Source organism: Vicia villosa, linkage group LG5 (genome assembly GCF_029867415.1).
Source record: "Vicia villosa cultivar HV-30 ecotype Madison, WI linkage group LG5, Vvil1.0, whole genome shotgun sequence".
NCBI lineage: Eukaryota > Viridiplantae > Streptophyta > Magnoliopsida > Fabales > Fabaceae > Vicia > Vicia villosa.
In genome coordinates, this window is record NC_081184.1 from 138,757,400 (window position 1) to 138,776,664 (window position 19,265).

The 19,265-nt window shown below is 34.4% G+C and overlaps 1 protein-coding gene and 1 pseudogene across 1 annotated transcript; both read left to right on the forward strand.

Moving 5' to 3' along the window:
* Positions 1-6,991: 6,991 nt before the first annotated feature.
* On the forward strand, positions 6,992-9,471 carry LOC131607516 (uncharacterized). Its single transcript, XM_058879515.1, has 2 exons — positions 6,992-7,899; positions 8,007-9,471. Exons 1-2 carry the CDS (start codon positions 6,992-6,994, stop codon positions 9,469-9,471), a joined length of 2,373 nt encoding a protein of 790 aa, XP_058735498.1.
* Positions 9,472-12,513: 3,042 nt separating this feature from the next.
* LOC131607517 (berberine bridge enzyme-like 17) lies at positions 12,514-14,579 on the forward strand (annotated as a pseudogene).
* Positions 14,580-19,265: the final 4,686 nt, after the last annotated feature.

Consider the following 19,265-nt stretch of genomic DNA (forward strand, 5'->3'; position numbering starts at 1 on the left):
GAGTTAGATGTATAGAAGCTTTTAATAACTCTTTGATGTTCAAATGGAAATGGTGGTTTTTGGTTGATAAAGATGCTCTTTGGAGACAGTTGCTTCATTATCGGTATGGATCTTTGGAAGATGCAGTGTTGGGGGGTGTTTCTAAGGTATCCATTAAGAAGGCGTCGATTTGGTGGAGGGACGTTGTGTGTCACAAGGTCGAGGGGGAATTTTCTGACTGGTTTTTGAAGGGTATCGGTTGTCGTATAGGTTCTAGTAAGTTCATAAAATTTTGGCATAATAATTGGTGTGGTGGCATCCCGTTTAAAAAGCTGTTCCCGGACGCTTTTCGTTTGTTGGCTAACCGCGAGGGCTCTGTTATGGAAATGGAGGAGTTTGTGATGGATAAGTGGGTTTGGAATTTGGTTTTTGAGGTGCTGCCAGCAACAACATAAGAGGTTAGAGTCCAAATTATTGAGCTGGAAACTATTCTGAGCGGCGTTATCGTGACAGCGGGGGTGGCTTTCACTTGGTTTAAATCTGTTTCTGGCGAGTATAATGTGGCTTCGGGATACGACTTTTACAGGTATGGGACCAGCAGAATGTAAACATTTCAAATGCCATGGGAATTGTGTGAAAAACCAAGGTTCCGTCAAAGATTCAAGTATTTGGATGGAGGTGTGTAAGGAATATGATTGCGACTAAAGATCAACTAGCTAAAAGGGGTATAACAGAAGACGAATATGATATGGTATGTCTGTTTTGTCATTCTAATATCGAATCGATTAATCATTTGATGGTTCAATGCTATTTTTCAAATTTGGTCTGGCAAGAGATTTTGGTTTGGCTAGGGTGCGTTATTGAAAGTTTTGCCGACGTGGTGGAGCACTTGCTGGCTTTTTCCAGAGGTTTGTTCGGGGTGGTTTGTGCGAGAAAGCGGTTGATTACGTGGCTAGCCACTTGTTGGGCAATATGGGCCATGAGGAATGATATGTGTTTTAATGAAGCGGTTTTTCAAGTTGACGAAGTGGTTCATAGTGTAAACCTTCTGTCGTGGTTATGGAACTTGGTAGGAATTTCGGGGAACTTTGGTGCAATCGGCCAATCGACTTTCTTAACTGTTGACTTTGTATGTGTCGGGAGAGTATATTTTGTACTCAACCATTTCTATTGAATCTCATTGTTTATAAAAAAAACTTGTTTGCTATTGTTTTTCTTTTAGTTTTTAATTTTCTACCTTAACAATGTCAGCATGATAAAGAAAAAGTTCCGAGAAAAAGAAAAGAATAAAAGATCAACAACAAAGTTCCCTTGCAGAGTAAAAGGTTGATCAAGAAAAAGGAATACGACTACTTGTACTCATTCTCAATATACCTCATCTAGTAAGGTTAGAGGCAAATATTTTCCACTGTTTACTTTTCCTTCTTATGAGAGTATCCATGCTTTAGTCATTTTTGAGAATTTGCATCTTTTCTGATTTTGAGTCTATTGGTCTAATAAATATACATTGAGGCAGTTGTTTTTGAATAATATGAGCCTTTTAAAACCATCCTATTTTAATATGGTAATATCTATTGTTTAAACACTTTGAGCATAAATTACTTCTTTGAGTGATATAACCATTGACTTTAAAGATAAATCTATTCCACCTTTTTTGGAGTTAGGTAGAAATAATTGTTTTATTTGTTGTTGTAAAAGAATAAGTTTAGGGTAGCTCTTGGAAGTTGGCAACGAATAAGTTTGGAAGTTAAAAACAGTATCTTCAATTTTTTTTTTGAAAAATAGGATCAGTAATATGCAATTCTCTAGTACCTAGTGCATTTTAAAAGAATGATATGGAAGGAATTTGATAACATCGGGAAAACTAAGTACCTAACTCGAAAGATTTAAGGCTACTATCCTAAATTATCCTACCCTAACATAAATCATGTTACATCCAGAAAATATCTCAAAAGTGCGTGTTTAAATATGACTTTTATTCATTGGATTAGAAATTTTTCAAATTCAATGTTAAATGATTATGTATGTCGATTGAATGATTACTCTATCAAATTAAGCATATAACTGTGAGAAGAGAGACAGGTTGAGAATTTGTATGTCATATGAACTTTTCTTAGTTGATTGAATCGAAGTAGGGAACCGAAGTGTTGATCAGAAAAAGGTGACATTCATTAATAAGGGTAAGCATTTTAAATTTGATAAAATTTATAGTGGGTAGACAAAGTACTTGAGGAGAAGAAACAATTCAAGTTAGGGGTAGTGGTAACAATCATCATTACAGGATTTTTACAAGCAAATTCGGATGAAATCGAAGAAATAATGAGCAAAAGTCATGACAAAGTGTAAAGAAAAGAGAAAAAACCTAAAAAGTAGAAGGAACAAAGCAAAGCCGACAAATCGTGAAGAAATTGTGAAGAAACGGGTATTTTTCAGCATAATTTACATCATGACGTATGTCCAATAATTTGATCATATCTAAACTTTCGTAAATTGGATTGAGATGGTTTTTTTGGAAAAGACGAAAAAAAAGATCTTTCTACTGGAATCATCGCTCGTGATGCATCATGGTGCAATGAATACTGTCGCATATGCGATTGCGTTTTTTAAGCTGACATGCTTTTTGCTATTTAAAGAGTTGTTTGGCTATATTTTCAAGGGTTTCGAATCAAAGATAGAAAGTGACAACTAGGGTCATTCAAGGAGCAATTTTGGAGCATATTAGAGTTATTGGACAACAATCATTTCATAGATTTTGATGATGAATACTTCTCCATTCATGATATTTATTTATTTATCCATGAATAGTTAAGTTTCTCTATATTAGGGCTTTCTGAAAGGAAACTTGTTTTTCATATGTTGGATCATAGGGTTGTTTGAGATTTGTTTATTAATTTCAATATTATTATCTTATTTAAATTGTTCTTGTGTTTAATTTTTGTTGTCACTTACGCGCGTACGAAACGTTATAGATAATTAGGAATTTCTGACTATTAGTCTAATTATCTAAACTAGGCAATTTATTCAACTTTATAATGATCTAAGAATAGAAATTTAGAAGTTGTTGCTAATGAATTAACGTGCATAGAAAGCCTAATTTATCCTTGACTTGACCTACGAAATTAGAGAATTACAGTATAAATTAGTGAGATACACACCAAGGAATTAAGTGTAGTCGTTATGTTAATTCATAGTGAGACAACAATAATTGTTTAAATTGATTTCATAGAAAATAATACATTGTTGTATTGAATTGATTTTTCGTAAAATAAAACTTTAATATAATTTGTTTCACATTTCTAATAAATTATTATATAGAAAAATCATTTGATCACAATTTTACTAATTCATCTTTAATTTTGATTTTTAAAAATAAAATAGTTAAATAAATGTATTACTAAAATACATTTATCGATTTTTTCCGAACTCTTCATATTTTTCAATCTTACTTTTCAAATGTTTTAATAATTTTTATTGAATTTGGTAGGAAAAACCACAGTTCAATCCCCCGCAACTGCGATTAGGAAGGAGCTGGAACCACTTGATGCCAAAACTGACCCCGAACCGGACTAAACCGGTGATGATAAACAAAAAAAAAAAAGTCGTCCTATTTATATTATTATAATAACATAGAATAAATATAAGTAAAATTTCAATATATTTTCTAATAAAATCTGTGCAACCCACGAATCATCTAATATATAATTCTTACACAATTCTAACTTAAAAATCGCAAACCTAAAATTGTCGGTGACTTCAGTATCACAGCCTTTTATAGTTCTAAAGTTCTTCGGAGAATTCATCTCTAGATCATCATTAACCTCCAACACATAAATTAGAAAGATCTGAGTTAAATCAATAACCTCCTTTCATTAAAAAATTCACAATTCTTTAAACTTGTATGAACTTCATCCTTACAATTATTCATGTTTTATAGAAGGAGCACTCTTCTACAAATTTGTCTTCCTTCTCCTTTAGACTGCACAAATCCTCCTTGAGTTTTTTACATTTTACCATATTGACCAACACACTTATCTCCCTGCAATTTGAACAGGAGTAATTCGTAAGCCCTTCCATATAATTTTTTGAAAGGAATAAATTGAAAAACAGTTCAAGAAGAATTACACATTAAATGTAAGAATTTTTTTTTTTTAATAAAAGGGTAATATATATCAAAAAAGAATGATACACAAAAAGGTGGGGGGACTAGGCCAAAACCCACTCAAAAGTATCTAAACCTGTAAATAGGCAAACCAAGCCTATTTTTTACATAGTCATTTCTAATATCAACGGGTAAGGAGTCAAAAAGAGTGAAGGAAATAGATGTGCGGCCTAAATTAGCAAAAAAATCCGCACAGCTATTACCTTCCCTACAGATGTGAGAAATAATGAAGTTAGAATCTATATAAATTATAAGAAATAGTTGAGCAAGTTTGGTTTTTTTAAGCTATGATGTTTTAGCATGGAAGACATGAATCACTTGTATTTTTAATTTGACACACAGAATCAATTAAATAAATTATAAGCTATTAAAATAAACTATAAATGTAATGAAATAACAATTATCAAACAAATTTTTTATCCTCATATGAACTTATAATCTATATAAATTATAAGTTATAACTTTAAAATTATGCCATGTCAATCAGAGTCTAGGATTAGCAAAATAAATTTTTAATATAAATTCTTTATACAATAACATAAACTCTTGATGGTATTTTATTGCAATACAATAAAATAGTGTTAATATTATTGTGTGTGTCATTATTTTTTTTTATAATCGTAGCGTGTCATTATTATCGGTGTGAATATATTTAACTAAAATTTTAATGTTTTATGCTAATATGATATTTTTGGCATGTCAATAAATAACTACATAGGGATGCATGTTTAACACATATTTATTTGTAAAATGAATTATTAATAAAAAAATTGATTACATAAATTAACTATGGGAAATGCTAACATTTACTCTAGGAACACTCTTTAAGAACTTAAAAAAAATAAGTTTTTTAAAAATGTGTGTATTCAAATTAAATACATTAGAAATATTTGATTTTCTTGAAGAATATTTAATTTATTTAGAATCTTTAAAGTATTTTTTGGTGCGTAATTTTTCCTTTTTCGAATAGTATCCGGGTGTTTTTGTAATCAGATTCGAGAACTTTATTTTCTTTTATTAAAACTTGCTTAAAAAAATAAAATAAAAAAGCATTCGTTAGCATGACCGTTAACTATAGACAATATTTTTAATGCATTGATTAAATAATTGAACCTTTTAACACCTGTCCACCCGGCCACATGATTGTTTAAATTAGTTAATACTCTCTATAAAGAATTATGAACGAATTTTATTTTTTAGATTAAATAAATAATTGAGGTATCTAATCGATATAAATTATTTAATGAATATAAAAAGAAATTTTTACTTATAATTTATTAAAATATATATTTATCTTTTGACCGATCATAACAATTTGTTTGAACAAGATCAAGATACATCTTTTGTAGTTTTGATTATGCAATAAATGTTTTCTTATGCAATTGGTTTTTGAACCAACTAAAATTTTTTAGGACTAGATAACATAATTAATTATATAAAAACTGCAGTATATTTAAAAGATATTAATCACACATGTAGGCAATCAATTTTCATATACGAACCCTCAATGTAAGAAAAATATTCAAAAACAAAAAAACAGCATAAATATATTCAAAAACATAATTGAAATAAATTCAACAATAAATGTGAAATAGTGTGATCTGACAGATTTAAATTCATGGCCATGCAAATGAAATGAATGAGGCAAATAGCCATCATTGACTCACAATCAGTTTTATCATTGACTTTTCAATTATTAAGCAAATAGAAAACATTTGTTTCGTACACGCTTCAATTTATAATTATATAAATATAAATATATTATTCCATCCTTTATATATATATATATATATATATATATATATATATATATATATATATATATATATATATATATATATATATATATATATATATATATATATATATATATATATATATATATATATATATATATATATATATGTGTGGTCAAGATCAAATGGCAACAAGGTGTCAAATTTTGTAACATGACACATTCGATAACTCTTTACCGTATATTTGAATAACAAAATTCATTGTTGGGTTGAAATATATTATCATATAGCAGAGGCGGGGCTCAACCCCTATTTTCTTTGTATTCCCCCAAATTTAATAGCCGATTTTTAAAGGAAACTAGGGACAAAATTAGTAAAAATAAGGGTGTAAAAATTAAAACAGATGAATACCCAATGGTCCAGACAGGCCCAATCCAATTAATTATTTATTACTTAAAACAAAAATTAAAAAAGAACAAAAGTAAACAGTACCGAAAAACCCGATTATCTCTGATTCTGAACCGCCCCTGTTCAAATTCCTCTCTCCAATAAGTCACTTTTCCTATTCCTCTCTCCATACGTCACTTTCCAGCACACTTGCAGAGCCAGAGGGTAATATGCCTTTTCATTTGTCTAATTGTCTTCTTATTAGTTATTCTATTAGTTATTATAGTAATACAATACTAGTATTATATATTTATATTATATTATAACAATAGTTCAAGTAGCATGTTTCAATTTATTGTCAATTTCATAGTTCAGTTTCTTGTTTCATCCTTTTTTTTATCATGCATATATGTATCTTGATTTAACATAGTTTAATATAGGTCAATTTTACATAGTTCAATTTAGATCAATTTTACATAGTTTAATTTAGAATGAATGATAGTTCATTTTTTCTTCTAATATTTATATTGTAGTTTTTATTTTAACAGAAACTCTACTCTTTTTTTTTGGGTTCTAATATAGTATCAAAGATTTTGGTTAATTTAATAGGTCATTCATAATAATAAAATTCTCTTTTAATTTTGTTGTTATGAATTATTTATTTTATTTAATTATTCGGTCTCGTCAATTTGTGTGTTATAAATTGTTTACTTAAAAATTCGTTTCAGAGATGAGGAAGTTTTTGGTTCATAGAACAAGTATTGAGAAAGTGAATGTTAAGCCACCGGAAGTCGAAGTAGAAGAAACACCCCCTAATGTGGCCAACGAGTTTAATCCAAATGAGATTGTGCGTGATCCAGGATGTAGGAAACAAATTCATGAGTATGCTCCGGATATTCAAGACCAAGTGAGGAGGGCATATATATTGAAGGGTCCAACGCAACCAGATTTAGCAAGATTTCCTCGTACTCAATTTGGGAAGTATTCAAGAGCATTTTGTAAAGCATGGTATAAGAACTATACATGGATTGAATACAGTGAGTCAAAGGATGCAACTTATTATTTCTATTGCTTTCTCTTTAAGCCGCCCGGGAGGGCCGAACACTTTGGTTATGAAGTCTTCAACAAAGACAGATTTAAGGATTGGAAGCATGCATCCAAAGGCTTTAAAGATCATATTGGTAGTCATGATAGTAAGCACAACTCATGTGTGAAGCACTATGATGATTATAATAATCAAAGACAAAGTGTGACAAGTATCTTTGCTAGAGCAACTAAGGAATCAGAAGAATTGTATAAGATCCGTTTAACTTGTTCTTCAGATTGTACTAGATATCTCTTAGCACAAGGCATTGCTTTTCGTGGCCATGATGAAAGCTCTACTTCTCTAAACAAGGGAAATTTTAGAGAGATGGTGGATTGGGTAAAATCTAATGATGAAAAAGTAAGAGATGCTTTTGATCGTGGTCCAAAAAATTGCACTATGACTTCCGGTGACATTCAAAAGGAGCTTGCAACGTGTTGTGCACATGAAGTTACGAAGGTGATTATGGAAGAGCTTGGTGATAGACAATTCTCTATTCTTATTGATGAGTCACGTGATATATCTGTCAAAGAACAAATGGCGGTGATGTTGAGGTTAGTACAATGAGTTTGTTATTGAAAATACTACAATTATTAACTTAAACTTGTAAATTTCATTCAAACATAGACGAATACATTTGAATTTTTACTTATTTTTCTAGGTTCTTGAATGACAAAGGGAAAGTTGTGGAACGATTTATTGCTCTATATCATGTCAAATATACTACATCTGAGGCACTAAAGGATGCCCTTTATGGTATTCTCGATCATCATACGTTATCTATTTCAAGGATACGAGGGCAAGGATATGATGGGGCTTCAAATATGAGAGGTGAGTTTAATGGTTTACAAAGAAAGATTCTAGATGAAAACCCTTATGCTTTCTATGTCCATTGTTATGCTCACCGTTTACAATTGGTGGTTGTGTCTGTTGCTAGTAGTTGCTCATCTATTCATGATTTCTTTGAGTACATCTCCTTGATTGTAACCACAACAAGTGCATCTTGCAAGAGAAAGGATGCTTTGAAGGAGGCACAACACCAAGATATTTTGAATAAACTTGAGAGTGGTGAGATATCTCAAGGAAAGGGCTTGCACCAATCATCTAGTCTCACTAGACCCGGAGATACTAGATGGGGTTCACATTATACTACCTTGATTCGTTTGGATCAGATGTGGTCCTCCGTGTTAGAGGTGCTTAGTATTGTTGATGAAGATGGACGTGGACCATCTCAAGCGGCGGGTTTGATAGAAAAAATGGAGAGCTTTAAATTTGCTTTCATTTTGAAGCTTATGTTAAAGTTGTTTGGTATCACTAATGAACTTTCAAAAATCTTGCAAACAAAAGATCTTAATATTGTGCTTGCTATGGAATTAGTTGATGATGTTAAAGCTCGATTGGCTATATTGAGAGAGAGTGGTTGGAATGATTTATTTAGTGATGTCCAAGAATTTTGTTTTACTCAAAGTATTCCGGTGCCAAATATGGATGAAGAAATACCGGTCCACGGATGTTCAAGAAGAGAAGGGAGAACTGTCACTAATCTTCACCATTACCGCGCAGAGATTTTTTATGTTGCTATTGATAAAATATGTGTGGAGATGGATCACCGATTTTGTGAAGGAAGTAACGTTGTGCTGGATTGCTTCTCATGTCTTGACCCCAAGAACTCTTTTTCCAAGTTTGATGTTGATAAGCTTGCTCGTCTTGCTAATATTTATCATGCAGACTTTTCTGATGATGACCGTGGAACAATAAGGGAGCAACTTGAGACTTATGTACATCAAGTGAAAAGGCATGCTTCTTTTACTTCTTGTGAAGATGTTCAAAGTTTGGCTATGAAGATGGTTCAAACTGAGAAACATTTGGTATTTCCATTGGTTTACAAGCTCATTGAGTTGGCTTTGATATTGCTGGTGTCGACAGCATCTGTTGAAAGAACTTTTTCAGCAATGAAGATTATCAAGTCTAATTTGCGCAACAAGATCAACGATGTGTGGTTCAATGACTTGATGATATGTTACACGGAGCGGGAGATATTCAAGTCACTTAAAGATGTTGATATTATTCGAACATTCACCGCAAAGAAGTCTCAGAGAGGGCATTTACCTGTTAATTTTATTTAGCACACTATTCGCAAGTGAAGTTTCATCTCTCTTATGTAGCACACTTTATGACTATTTATATATTGTCAAATGTAACTTTCAGTTAAATTTTTTGCCCAGGCTATATAAAATTCCTGGCTCCGCCACTGATATAGATTGGGTGTATAAAATTTAACATCAATCGAAAATCATTTGGTATATCTACGACATACATAAAAACTAACGTCTTACAAAAGTTCATGAAAACCGTTAAGTTTTATCATTCTCTTTAACATACCAAATGATTTTCGATTGATGTAAAATTTTATAGACACGATCTATAAGATAATACCATTCAATCCAACAGTAGATTTTGTTATATGGATATGGGATGAAAAATTATCAAAGGTGTCATATTATTAAGTTTGACACATTTGTGTCATTTGATCCGATATATATATATATATATATATATATATATATATATATATATATATATATATATATATATATATATATATATATATATATATATATATATATATATATATATATATATATATATATATATATTATAATAACATTGTCTGAAGATATTAAAAGTAGTGTATATAGAATAATAGTTAAATGATAGAATTGAAAAATAATCATCTTTATTAAATATTTTTATTAAATTAAAAAATGAGAATGATATTTTTTTAAAAATAAATTTTATCTGCTAAAACGACATTTATTATAAAACGAATGAAGTATTTGTTAATGGATATATTTAAAGTTTAAATAATTTAATATTTTAGTAAATAAGTGTATTTTTTAAATTTTGGTAAATAATAATTAAATAATTTATGATTATATAAATATATATAATATGATAATGGATAGATTTAAATGGTTATTTGGCATTTATTTTCAATGGATATATTTATCTTCAATTTTATATTTTAGTTTAACTGAAATTATTTTATGTAAATTAAAAGTCTAAACTCACACAAAATAATTTAATCGTTTCTATAGAAAAAATTAAGACTCAATATAATCATTATATATCAAAATAACTATTTTAAAGATACATATATATTATCATAGTAAAATGAAAATCTAAAAAAATATAGAAAATGTAACTAAATAGATATTGTTTGTAAGAATACTAAAATATTAATAATATTAACATTAACAACAACAACAATAATAATAATAATAATAATAATAATAATAATAATAATAATAATTATAATAATACTAAATGATAATAATAATTTATATTTGCTCAATTTAAAACTTATTATTTATAGTATTGTCACCCAAACAAATTTTTTTTGATGAAAATAGTTCTAAAATTGTCTTTTAGAGCTTCAAATACATTATTAATACATCCATACATTAATTAATGTTAATATTTTTGACTTTTCTGAGATCGCTTGTTCTGTCTGGTATGGATTTTTAGATAGTTGGGGCGGAGCATTGTTCTGCTTAGAGATATCTCTGCTCTTTTTCAGATATTTAGTAGGGGTGGCAAAACAGGCCGACCCGCGGGGAAAGCCCGTTTTATCCGCACTTTTTCGCGGGACGGGGCAAGGTTTTAGGCCCGTTCTCTTTAATGTGCCCGCCTCGCCCTGTCCCGTTTTTTTTGGACTTTTGCGGACATTTGTTTTTTCATTGAATTTTACTATTTTTAGGCTTAAAAAACCGAATGTCCGCGGGCTTTCCCCGCCTCGCCCTCACTTTTTTGCGGGGCGGGACAAGGTTTTAGACCCGCATTCTTAAAAAAGCCCGCACCGCCCTGCCCCATTTTTTCGCGGGCTTTTGCGGGGCGGGTCTAAATGGGGCGGACATGCCCGTTTGCCACCCCTAATATTTAGTCCTCTTAGAGCATCTCCAATGGTGCAACTTACATTTGAGTTCTTTATGGGACCCACTAAGCCACATCATATTAAAAGAATTTGTTTAATTTTAACTTTAATAAAAATCTGATATGGGTCCCACAACTTTACCTCATAACTTGATTTGATTGGGTATTACAATGTTTTAGTTGTTGCATTGCAATGCAACTCTATTATGACATGACAAATTTTTTAAATATTTAATTATTAAATTAATGGTACAGGTGGAGAACTCAATAGAAGAAACTACCATTGAAGATGGTCTTAGGGGAGTTCTAGGAGTAGAGGGGGCTGTGGATGATTTGGCATGCCATGGTCTGGTCAATTTAGAAATCTAGGAATGATATAATTTTTTAAAGTTTTTTGGTGACATCAAAAGACGTGGAAGATAAGAGCATTATTTTGGCTTGGAAATGGTATGTCAGTAAGTATGTGGGACATTTTCGCTCCTTCTCAGCTGCGGCCTCCATTCGGGAGTGTTTTTGTTGGTCCCCTGAGATTTTTGCTTGTTTAGGTGTCCTTGTTTTGGGGAGATATAGTCTTGTCTAGATTATGTTTTTCTGTGGGCTCTACTCCACCCGTTTTGCAGTTGGAATTGTTTTTTGTTGTTTTGGTTTGAGCTTTGTTGTATGTTTTTCTCGGGATGGGTACTTCTTGTGCCGGTTTCGAGTGCACTTGTACTTTGGCCATTAGTGTCTCTCCACTTATATATATATATATATATATATATATATATATATATATATATATATATATATATATATATATATATATATATATATATATATATATATATATATATATATATATATATATATATATATATATATATATATATATATATATATATATATATATAGCCTTTCAAAAAAAAATTTTTGACAAATATATTTTTTATTCAACATTTAACTATTTTTTTATAATAACATTAAGTATTAAAATATTTAATAATTGGAACTGACGCATAAGCCCTTAAGATGTTATTAGTTTGAAACACTTAAAAAATTACACAGTCTTATAAAAAGGAAAAAAAAACTGAACTAATGTTGACCATTTTTAAAATTATATTATCTTCATTTCTCTACTGTGTGAAATTTCATTGGCCGTCACCTAAACTAGACTTTTATTTTTCTATATCAATATAAATAGCAATGTGGATGAACAAAGAGAAACACAACATAATAGCAAACAAAATTATTATACCATGACAACAATGCGGAAATCATCTTTTCTCTTGACAACCTTAACAATTCTCATGTCTATTTCAACTGCAATATCACTATCACCAGCTCAAAATTTTCTCACTTGTTTTTCTCATAATTCCCATGCTTCTAATGTTATTTACACCGAAACCTTTGGCCATTATAACCGCAAAAGATTCTTCTCATGTCCAAGCAACAATCATATGTGCCAAAAGTAACAATATTCAAATCAGAATTCGAAGTGGAGGCCATGACTATGAAGGTTACTCATATGTATCAGACGTGCCTTTTGTTATAATCGACATGTTTAATATCAATTAAGTTGATATCAATTTACTAGAAGAAACAGCATGGGTTGATTCGGGTGCAACAGTTGGTAAGATTTATTATAACATTGCAAAGAAAAGCAATTATCTTGCTTTCCCAGCTGGGGTTTGTTTTTCTTTAGGTGCTGGTGGCCATTTTTCTGGTGGTGGCTATGGATATTTGATGAGAAAATATGGTCTTTTTGTTGATAATATCATTGATGCAATAATAGTCGATGCCAATATTGGTAACATATTTGATAGAAAATCAATGGGAGAAGATCTGTTTTGGGCTATAAGAGGTGGCGGTGGTGCTAGTTGTTAAGAGTCCCACATCGGACAATATATGGCATGAACATGTCCTTATAAGTGGGGGCAATCCTCATCCTATAAGCCGGTTTTGTAGGGTTGAGTTAGGCCCAACCACATTTCTTAACATGGTATCAGAGCCTGGTTTAAGATCCGGTGGGCCACCTTCTATGGTTTCCGCTATCGGACCACCCACCATTTATTTCCACGCTCCAGTTGTCTAGGTCCTGGGCGTGAGAGGGTGTGTTAAGAGTCCCACATCGGACAATATATGGCATGAACATGTCCTTATAAGTGGGGGCAATCCTCACCTTACAAGCCGGTTTTGTAGGGTTGAGTTAGGCCCAACCACATTTCTTAACACTAGTTTTGGTGTTATTCTATCATGGAAACTCAAATTAGTTCAAGTACCATCACAAATTACTGTTTTCAATGTGAAAAGGAATGTGAATGAAGGTGCAACTGATGTTGTTTACAAATGGCAACTAGTTGCACCAAAATTGCATAAAGATCTTTTCATTAGAGTGCAACCTGTTGTTCAAATTGGTAATGGGACAAAAAATGAAGTGCAAGTTAGTTTTATTGGTCAATTTTCGGGAACAACAGAAAGGCTTTTACTTTTGCTAAGTGAAAGTTTTCCTGAATTAGGTTTGAAAAAAAGTGATTGTTTTTCAATGCCTTGGATTAATAGCACTCTTTTTGCGTATGGTCGACCAATTGGTACTCCTCTTGAGGCATTGTTGGAGGAACCTCAAGCAGGTTATTTCAAAGGTCAATCAGATTATGTGAAGAGGCCTATTCCAAAGGCAACTTTAGAATCTATATGGAAACAAATGATTGAAGGTGAGACTTTGTTTATGCAATGGAATCCTTATGGTGGAAGAATGGAAGAGATATTGCCATCGCAAACTCCATTTCTTCACAGAGCTGGAAATTTGTTCAAGATTCAGTATTTTAATAGTTGGAGTGATGGATCTGTTGAATCTATTGAACGTCACGTGAGCTTTTCAAGGTCGTTTTATAAATTCATGACACCCTATGTTTCAAATTCTCCAAGGGAAGCATTTCTTAGTTATAGGGATGCTGATATTGGTGCCAATCATCCAAGTAATACAACAAAATTTTTTTTATAAGCAAGATTCCATTGATAGGAGAACCTAAGTTCTCAAAGAATATTACATCGAAACAACCATAAGCGAAGAAAACACAAACAGCACCACGAAAAGAAAAATTCCTCACCAATTGCTCCCTAGACTAAATAATGCAAAGGGTTTCTAGAGAACTCATAAAAGCTGCAATTGGATTGAACAATTTTCCCTATGCTAACCCATCTCCAAACCAAAACTTTCACCCTCCAAACCATGTCCGATACGTTCCATACCGCATCCTTGAAAACTATCTCGTTTCGAACCAACCAGATTGTCCAGCAAGTGGCCAACCAAACCACACCTTCCTTGCCTTTCCTGACATTTTAATGTTTACAGAACCTGTACCACTCAACAAAAATCTCCTTAAAAGTCTTCCCCGAAAAACCAACAAGACCAATCCAATCCGCCATGTCACGCCAAACTAAAGCAGCAGCATGACACCGTAACAAAGAGTGCTCTGCCGATTCGGTGACAGCAGCGCAAAAAATGCAACAAGAATTGGAAGCATTCAGAATGCCTTTGCGAACGAGATGGTTTTTGGTCGGTAAAATATCTAAGAAACACCTCCATCCAAAAGCCAAAACCTTTAAAGGAGCTTGTAAACGCCAAACCAGCTCCATCGCCGCATCAAACCGCTCCAAAGGACCATACCTTACGCGAAACGAATTGATCCTGCTGAAACAATCCGCTACCGTAAAACACCCTTCCCTGTTTTGAAACCAAACCACACTGTCTACTGTTTGCAAACCAGGAGAAACCAAACTGAGAAGCAACTGCAGCTGAACCATCTCTGCCGCGATCACTCCAATATTCAGCAGCTCGTTCGCGACACCAAAGCAGCCCCACAACCACTCTCCATTCTGCCATCCCCCCATCGCAGCTATGGACACCTCCTGCAATTCAGAAATCGAAAACAGTATAGGAAATAACAATTTCAAAATTCCCTCCGTAATCCATAACGAATTCCAAAACGGAATATGATACCCGTTTCCCATGTTAAACCGACATTGAAAATTGAAAAAGTCCTTGGACACAGCCTTATCCAACGCTAGCAAATCATTCCACCAAATCGATGACAAACCTTTCCCTTTGATGCGTGTTGCTCCGATGATAGCCTTAGACTTCAAATCACCGTATCTCGCCGTCAAAACCTCATGCCATAAGGCGCCCTCTTCTTGTAAAATTCTCCACTTCCACTTACATAGAAGAGCAACGTTAAAATCATCTATCCTCCGTAAACCCAGTCCGCCCCTATCGATCGGAGAACAAACCGTATCCCAACTCGCCCAATGAATGCATCTTCTATCTCCTCCACCACCCCATAAGAACCTACTTTGCACCTTGGTGATCTCCTCCACAATCCTCTTCGGGGCTTTGTAAAACGAAAGGGTGAATATTGCCAAACTACTAAGGACCGACTTCAATAAGGTGAGCCTTCCGCCAAAGCTAAGCAACTGTCCCTTCCAACTAGATAACCGTTTCTTTATGTTAGCCAACAACGGCTCCCACGAACGGATCCTTCTTGGATTGCACCCAATGTACACACCAAGGAACTTAAACGACAAGTCTTCTCTCTTGCAAGCCAAAAACGTCGTCGCCACTTCCAAAAAGCGCGAATCAATGTTGATACCGATGAGTTTGCTCTTATTGAAATTAATGCCTAGACCCGATACCATTTCGAATCCTCTCAAAACCGCTTTAATAGCCCTTAACTGGCTCCAACTACCGTCCCCCACAAGGAGCGTGTCATCCGCAAACTGTAGTACATCTATAAAGCATCTCCATTTGATAGAAAAACCCGCGTAACTCCCATTTACCACTGCCTTGTTGATAATCCCCTTCAGCCCTTCCGCTACTACGACAAAGAGAAAAGGAGATAAGGGATCTCCTTGCCTTAAGCCCTTTTCCACCGCAAACTCCTTTGTGGGAGAACCGTTCACCATAACCGACATATGACTAGAAAAGACCATAGCCTCCATCCACCTCGACCATACCTCCCCGAACCCCATAGAGGAAAGCATATAATGGAGGAAAGACCAACTCACGTTGTCATACGCTTTCTCGAAGTCGACCTTGAAGAGAAGACAACTCTTCTTGACCTTAATAGCATAATCGACAATCTCATTCGCAATAACCACTCCGTCTAAAAGCTTCCTTTCGGGAACAAATGCTGATTGGCTGGACGAAATGACTTTTCCTATGACCGATTTAATTCTGCCAGCTAACATCTTCGAAAAAAATTTATAAATGCTGCCGACCAAACATATTGGTCTGTACTCATCCAGGCCCAAGGGATTCTTAGTTTTAGGAATCAATGCCAAGAACGATGACGTAATTGCTTTAGAAAGAACAACCCCACCGTGAAAAGCTTTGAAGCAATCAACCAAATCTTTCTTGATGATAAACCAACATTTCTTAAAAAACATAATGGAGAAGCCTTCCGGCCCGGGACTCTTTGAACCATCGCATTGCCAAATTGCTTTCTTGATTTCGTCCTCAGTAAAAGGAGAAACAAGAATGCGCCTATCCTCCTCTTCCAACTTGCTAAAATGAACTCCCTCTATACAGGGCCTATTCGCATCCTCCTCTTTGAACTTGCGCGCAAAATGATCAAAAACCTCTTCCTTTTCCTCTTTTACCATGCTTAGAATTCTGCCCGACGAGACAAAAGGGCCAAGATGATTAACACTCAAATTCTTCTTCATCACCCTGTGAAAAAATCTGCTGTTAACATCGCCATCATTCAACCATTTAATGCGTGACCTCTGAATTAACATATTTTCCCGAATTTTGAGATTAATCCAAAACTTCTCACTGGCTCTCTTCTTATCCTCCTGGATGTTCTCCTCCCCCAATCCCAACTCATCTAATTCATTCAATTCTCTGACACCTTCCTCCATTAACATCTCTATCTTACCAAAAACATGGATATTCCACCACCTAAGCCTATCCTTCAAGAGCCTCAACTTCTCCTTCAACACGAAATCGCCCCTGCCCCTAACCTCGAAACAATTCCATTCTCTTTCGACGAAAGAAAGGAACTCTCTATTATGAAACCATTCATTGTTAAATTTGAATGGTTTCGGGCCCCAGTCTTCAATATCCTTCTCAAGCCACACAACACAATGATCAGAAACGTCCCTTTGATCAATAAGCTGTCCCACCACCCCCCACCGATCCACAACGATGTTAGAGACCAGAAAACGATCTAATCGGCTTTTAGATCTACCATCACCACTAATCCAGCTAAAACTTCTTCCCTTGCACGGGACATCTAAAAGACCGCTATCATCAATGAACGACGAGAAATCTCTGAACACTGCCCTGTTGTAAACCCCTGAACAGCCCACACGTTCTTCACAATTCTTAACAGCGTTGAAATCGCCGCCAATCACCCATTCCCCATCAGAATGCCTAGATTTCAGTTCCAGAAGATTGTTCCATAAGGATCTCTTCAAGGCAGAAACACAAGATGAATATATATTGAAGATGTAGTATAGATTGCCCTTCCAGTTCACCTTTATCCCTAAGAAACCAGGACCCTTATAACTACAAATAACCTGCATAGCGCTGACCCTCCACAATATCATCATCCCTCCCGACAAGCCTTCAAAATTGGAACAAGAAAATTCAATGTCATCTTTCAACCAAAAACTCCTGGCCAAAGAAGTAGAACAGGCCTTGAGTTTGGTTTCCTGAAGCATAAAAATATCAGCCTTCCCTTTACAGATAATCTGATTGATTCTCCGCCTTTTAACCTTGCTGCCTCCCCCCTAATGTTTAATGAACCGATAATCATTATAGAACCCTATTAAACGCCTTATCACTTTCCAATTTTGAGATACTCAGCAATTCCAATTCCCTGATCTTCTTCCTGAAATCTCTTTGAGGTTGTCCTGACACAATCCCCAAATCGGCTATCGCTCTGTACAACCTGTCTCCACCTCCATCCTTCAACTCCATCAACAACCTATTGTTGCAACACAAAATATCCGACTCCTCCGGTTGTCCTCCCGGTCCCGACGCTCCGCCGCCATCTTGAGGAAAATGATCTCCATTAAACTTCATTTGGTGAGAAAAGGAGTCAGAGGTAGCAACTATTGGATTAGACCACGTATCTTCCTCCACTCCAACAGCTCTGGATTTCTTCTTGGGCTTCAAGTTGTATTTTAAAATAGGCCCACACGTCAAAGGTCCAGACTTGGCCTTAGGTCCAATCTTATTTTTAAGCCTAAGCCCTTTACTCTTTCCTCCCCCGATGCTTTGTATCGTTTCGAATAAATCACACGATTCCAAAGGAACAGAACAACTAACTTTTGTCCCTATTGAAGCGGACGAAAAAGATTTTTCTGAACTATTAACAGATTCCTTCAAAAGACAACTTTTTGGATTAACTTTATTCTTATGGGCCCCCTTTCCTATAGACTGAGCGACAGCTGTATCAAAAAGACCAGCTTCACCATTATGGGAACTGGAGACCGCTTCGCCGCTACCTCTGCCTACACCTGTCACATCAAGCCCATCCTCCGCATAACCTTCGGGTAAAGGATTTATGCAAAGGTCAACCTCCCCAGCTTCATCTTCTTCCTCATGACACCCTTCCGTGTTATACCATTTTTCCTCCTCATCCGAACTAGATTCCACCGTCACCTTAGTTTTGGCCGCCGATCTCTCCTTTGAAAGCCAAAGAGGACCGTATGTGTCTTCTCTTAACACAATATGGAACATCTTCCCATCCACATTCACCTTCACGACCTCTTTCAAAGCCTTCGAGGAAGTGACTCTAATCAGAATCCTCGCAATATCCATACAAGTTTTGTTAGCAGTATTCTCGTCAATACACACGAAAGAGCCCAAATGATTAGCCAAAGATACAAAAAACTCTTAACACCATGCATGACATGGAACCCCGTAAACTCGCATCCACGTGACCCTGCCTGAATCCACGTCTGTGGGAGACCATGGTCTAATAACCTTGAACCATTGTCCCCA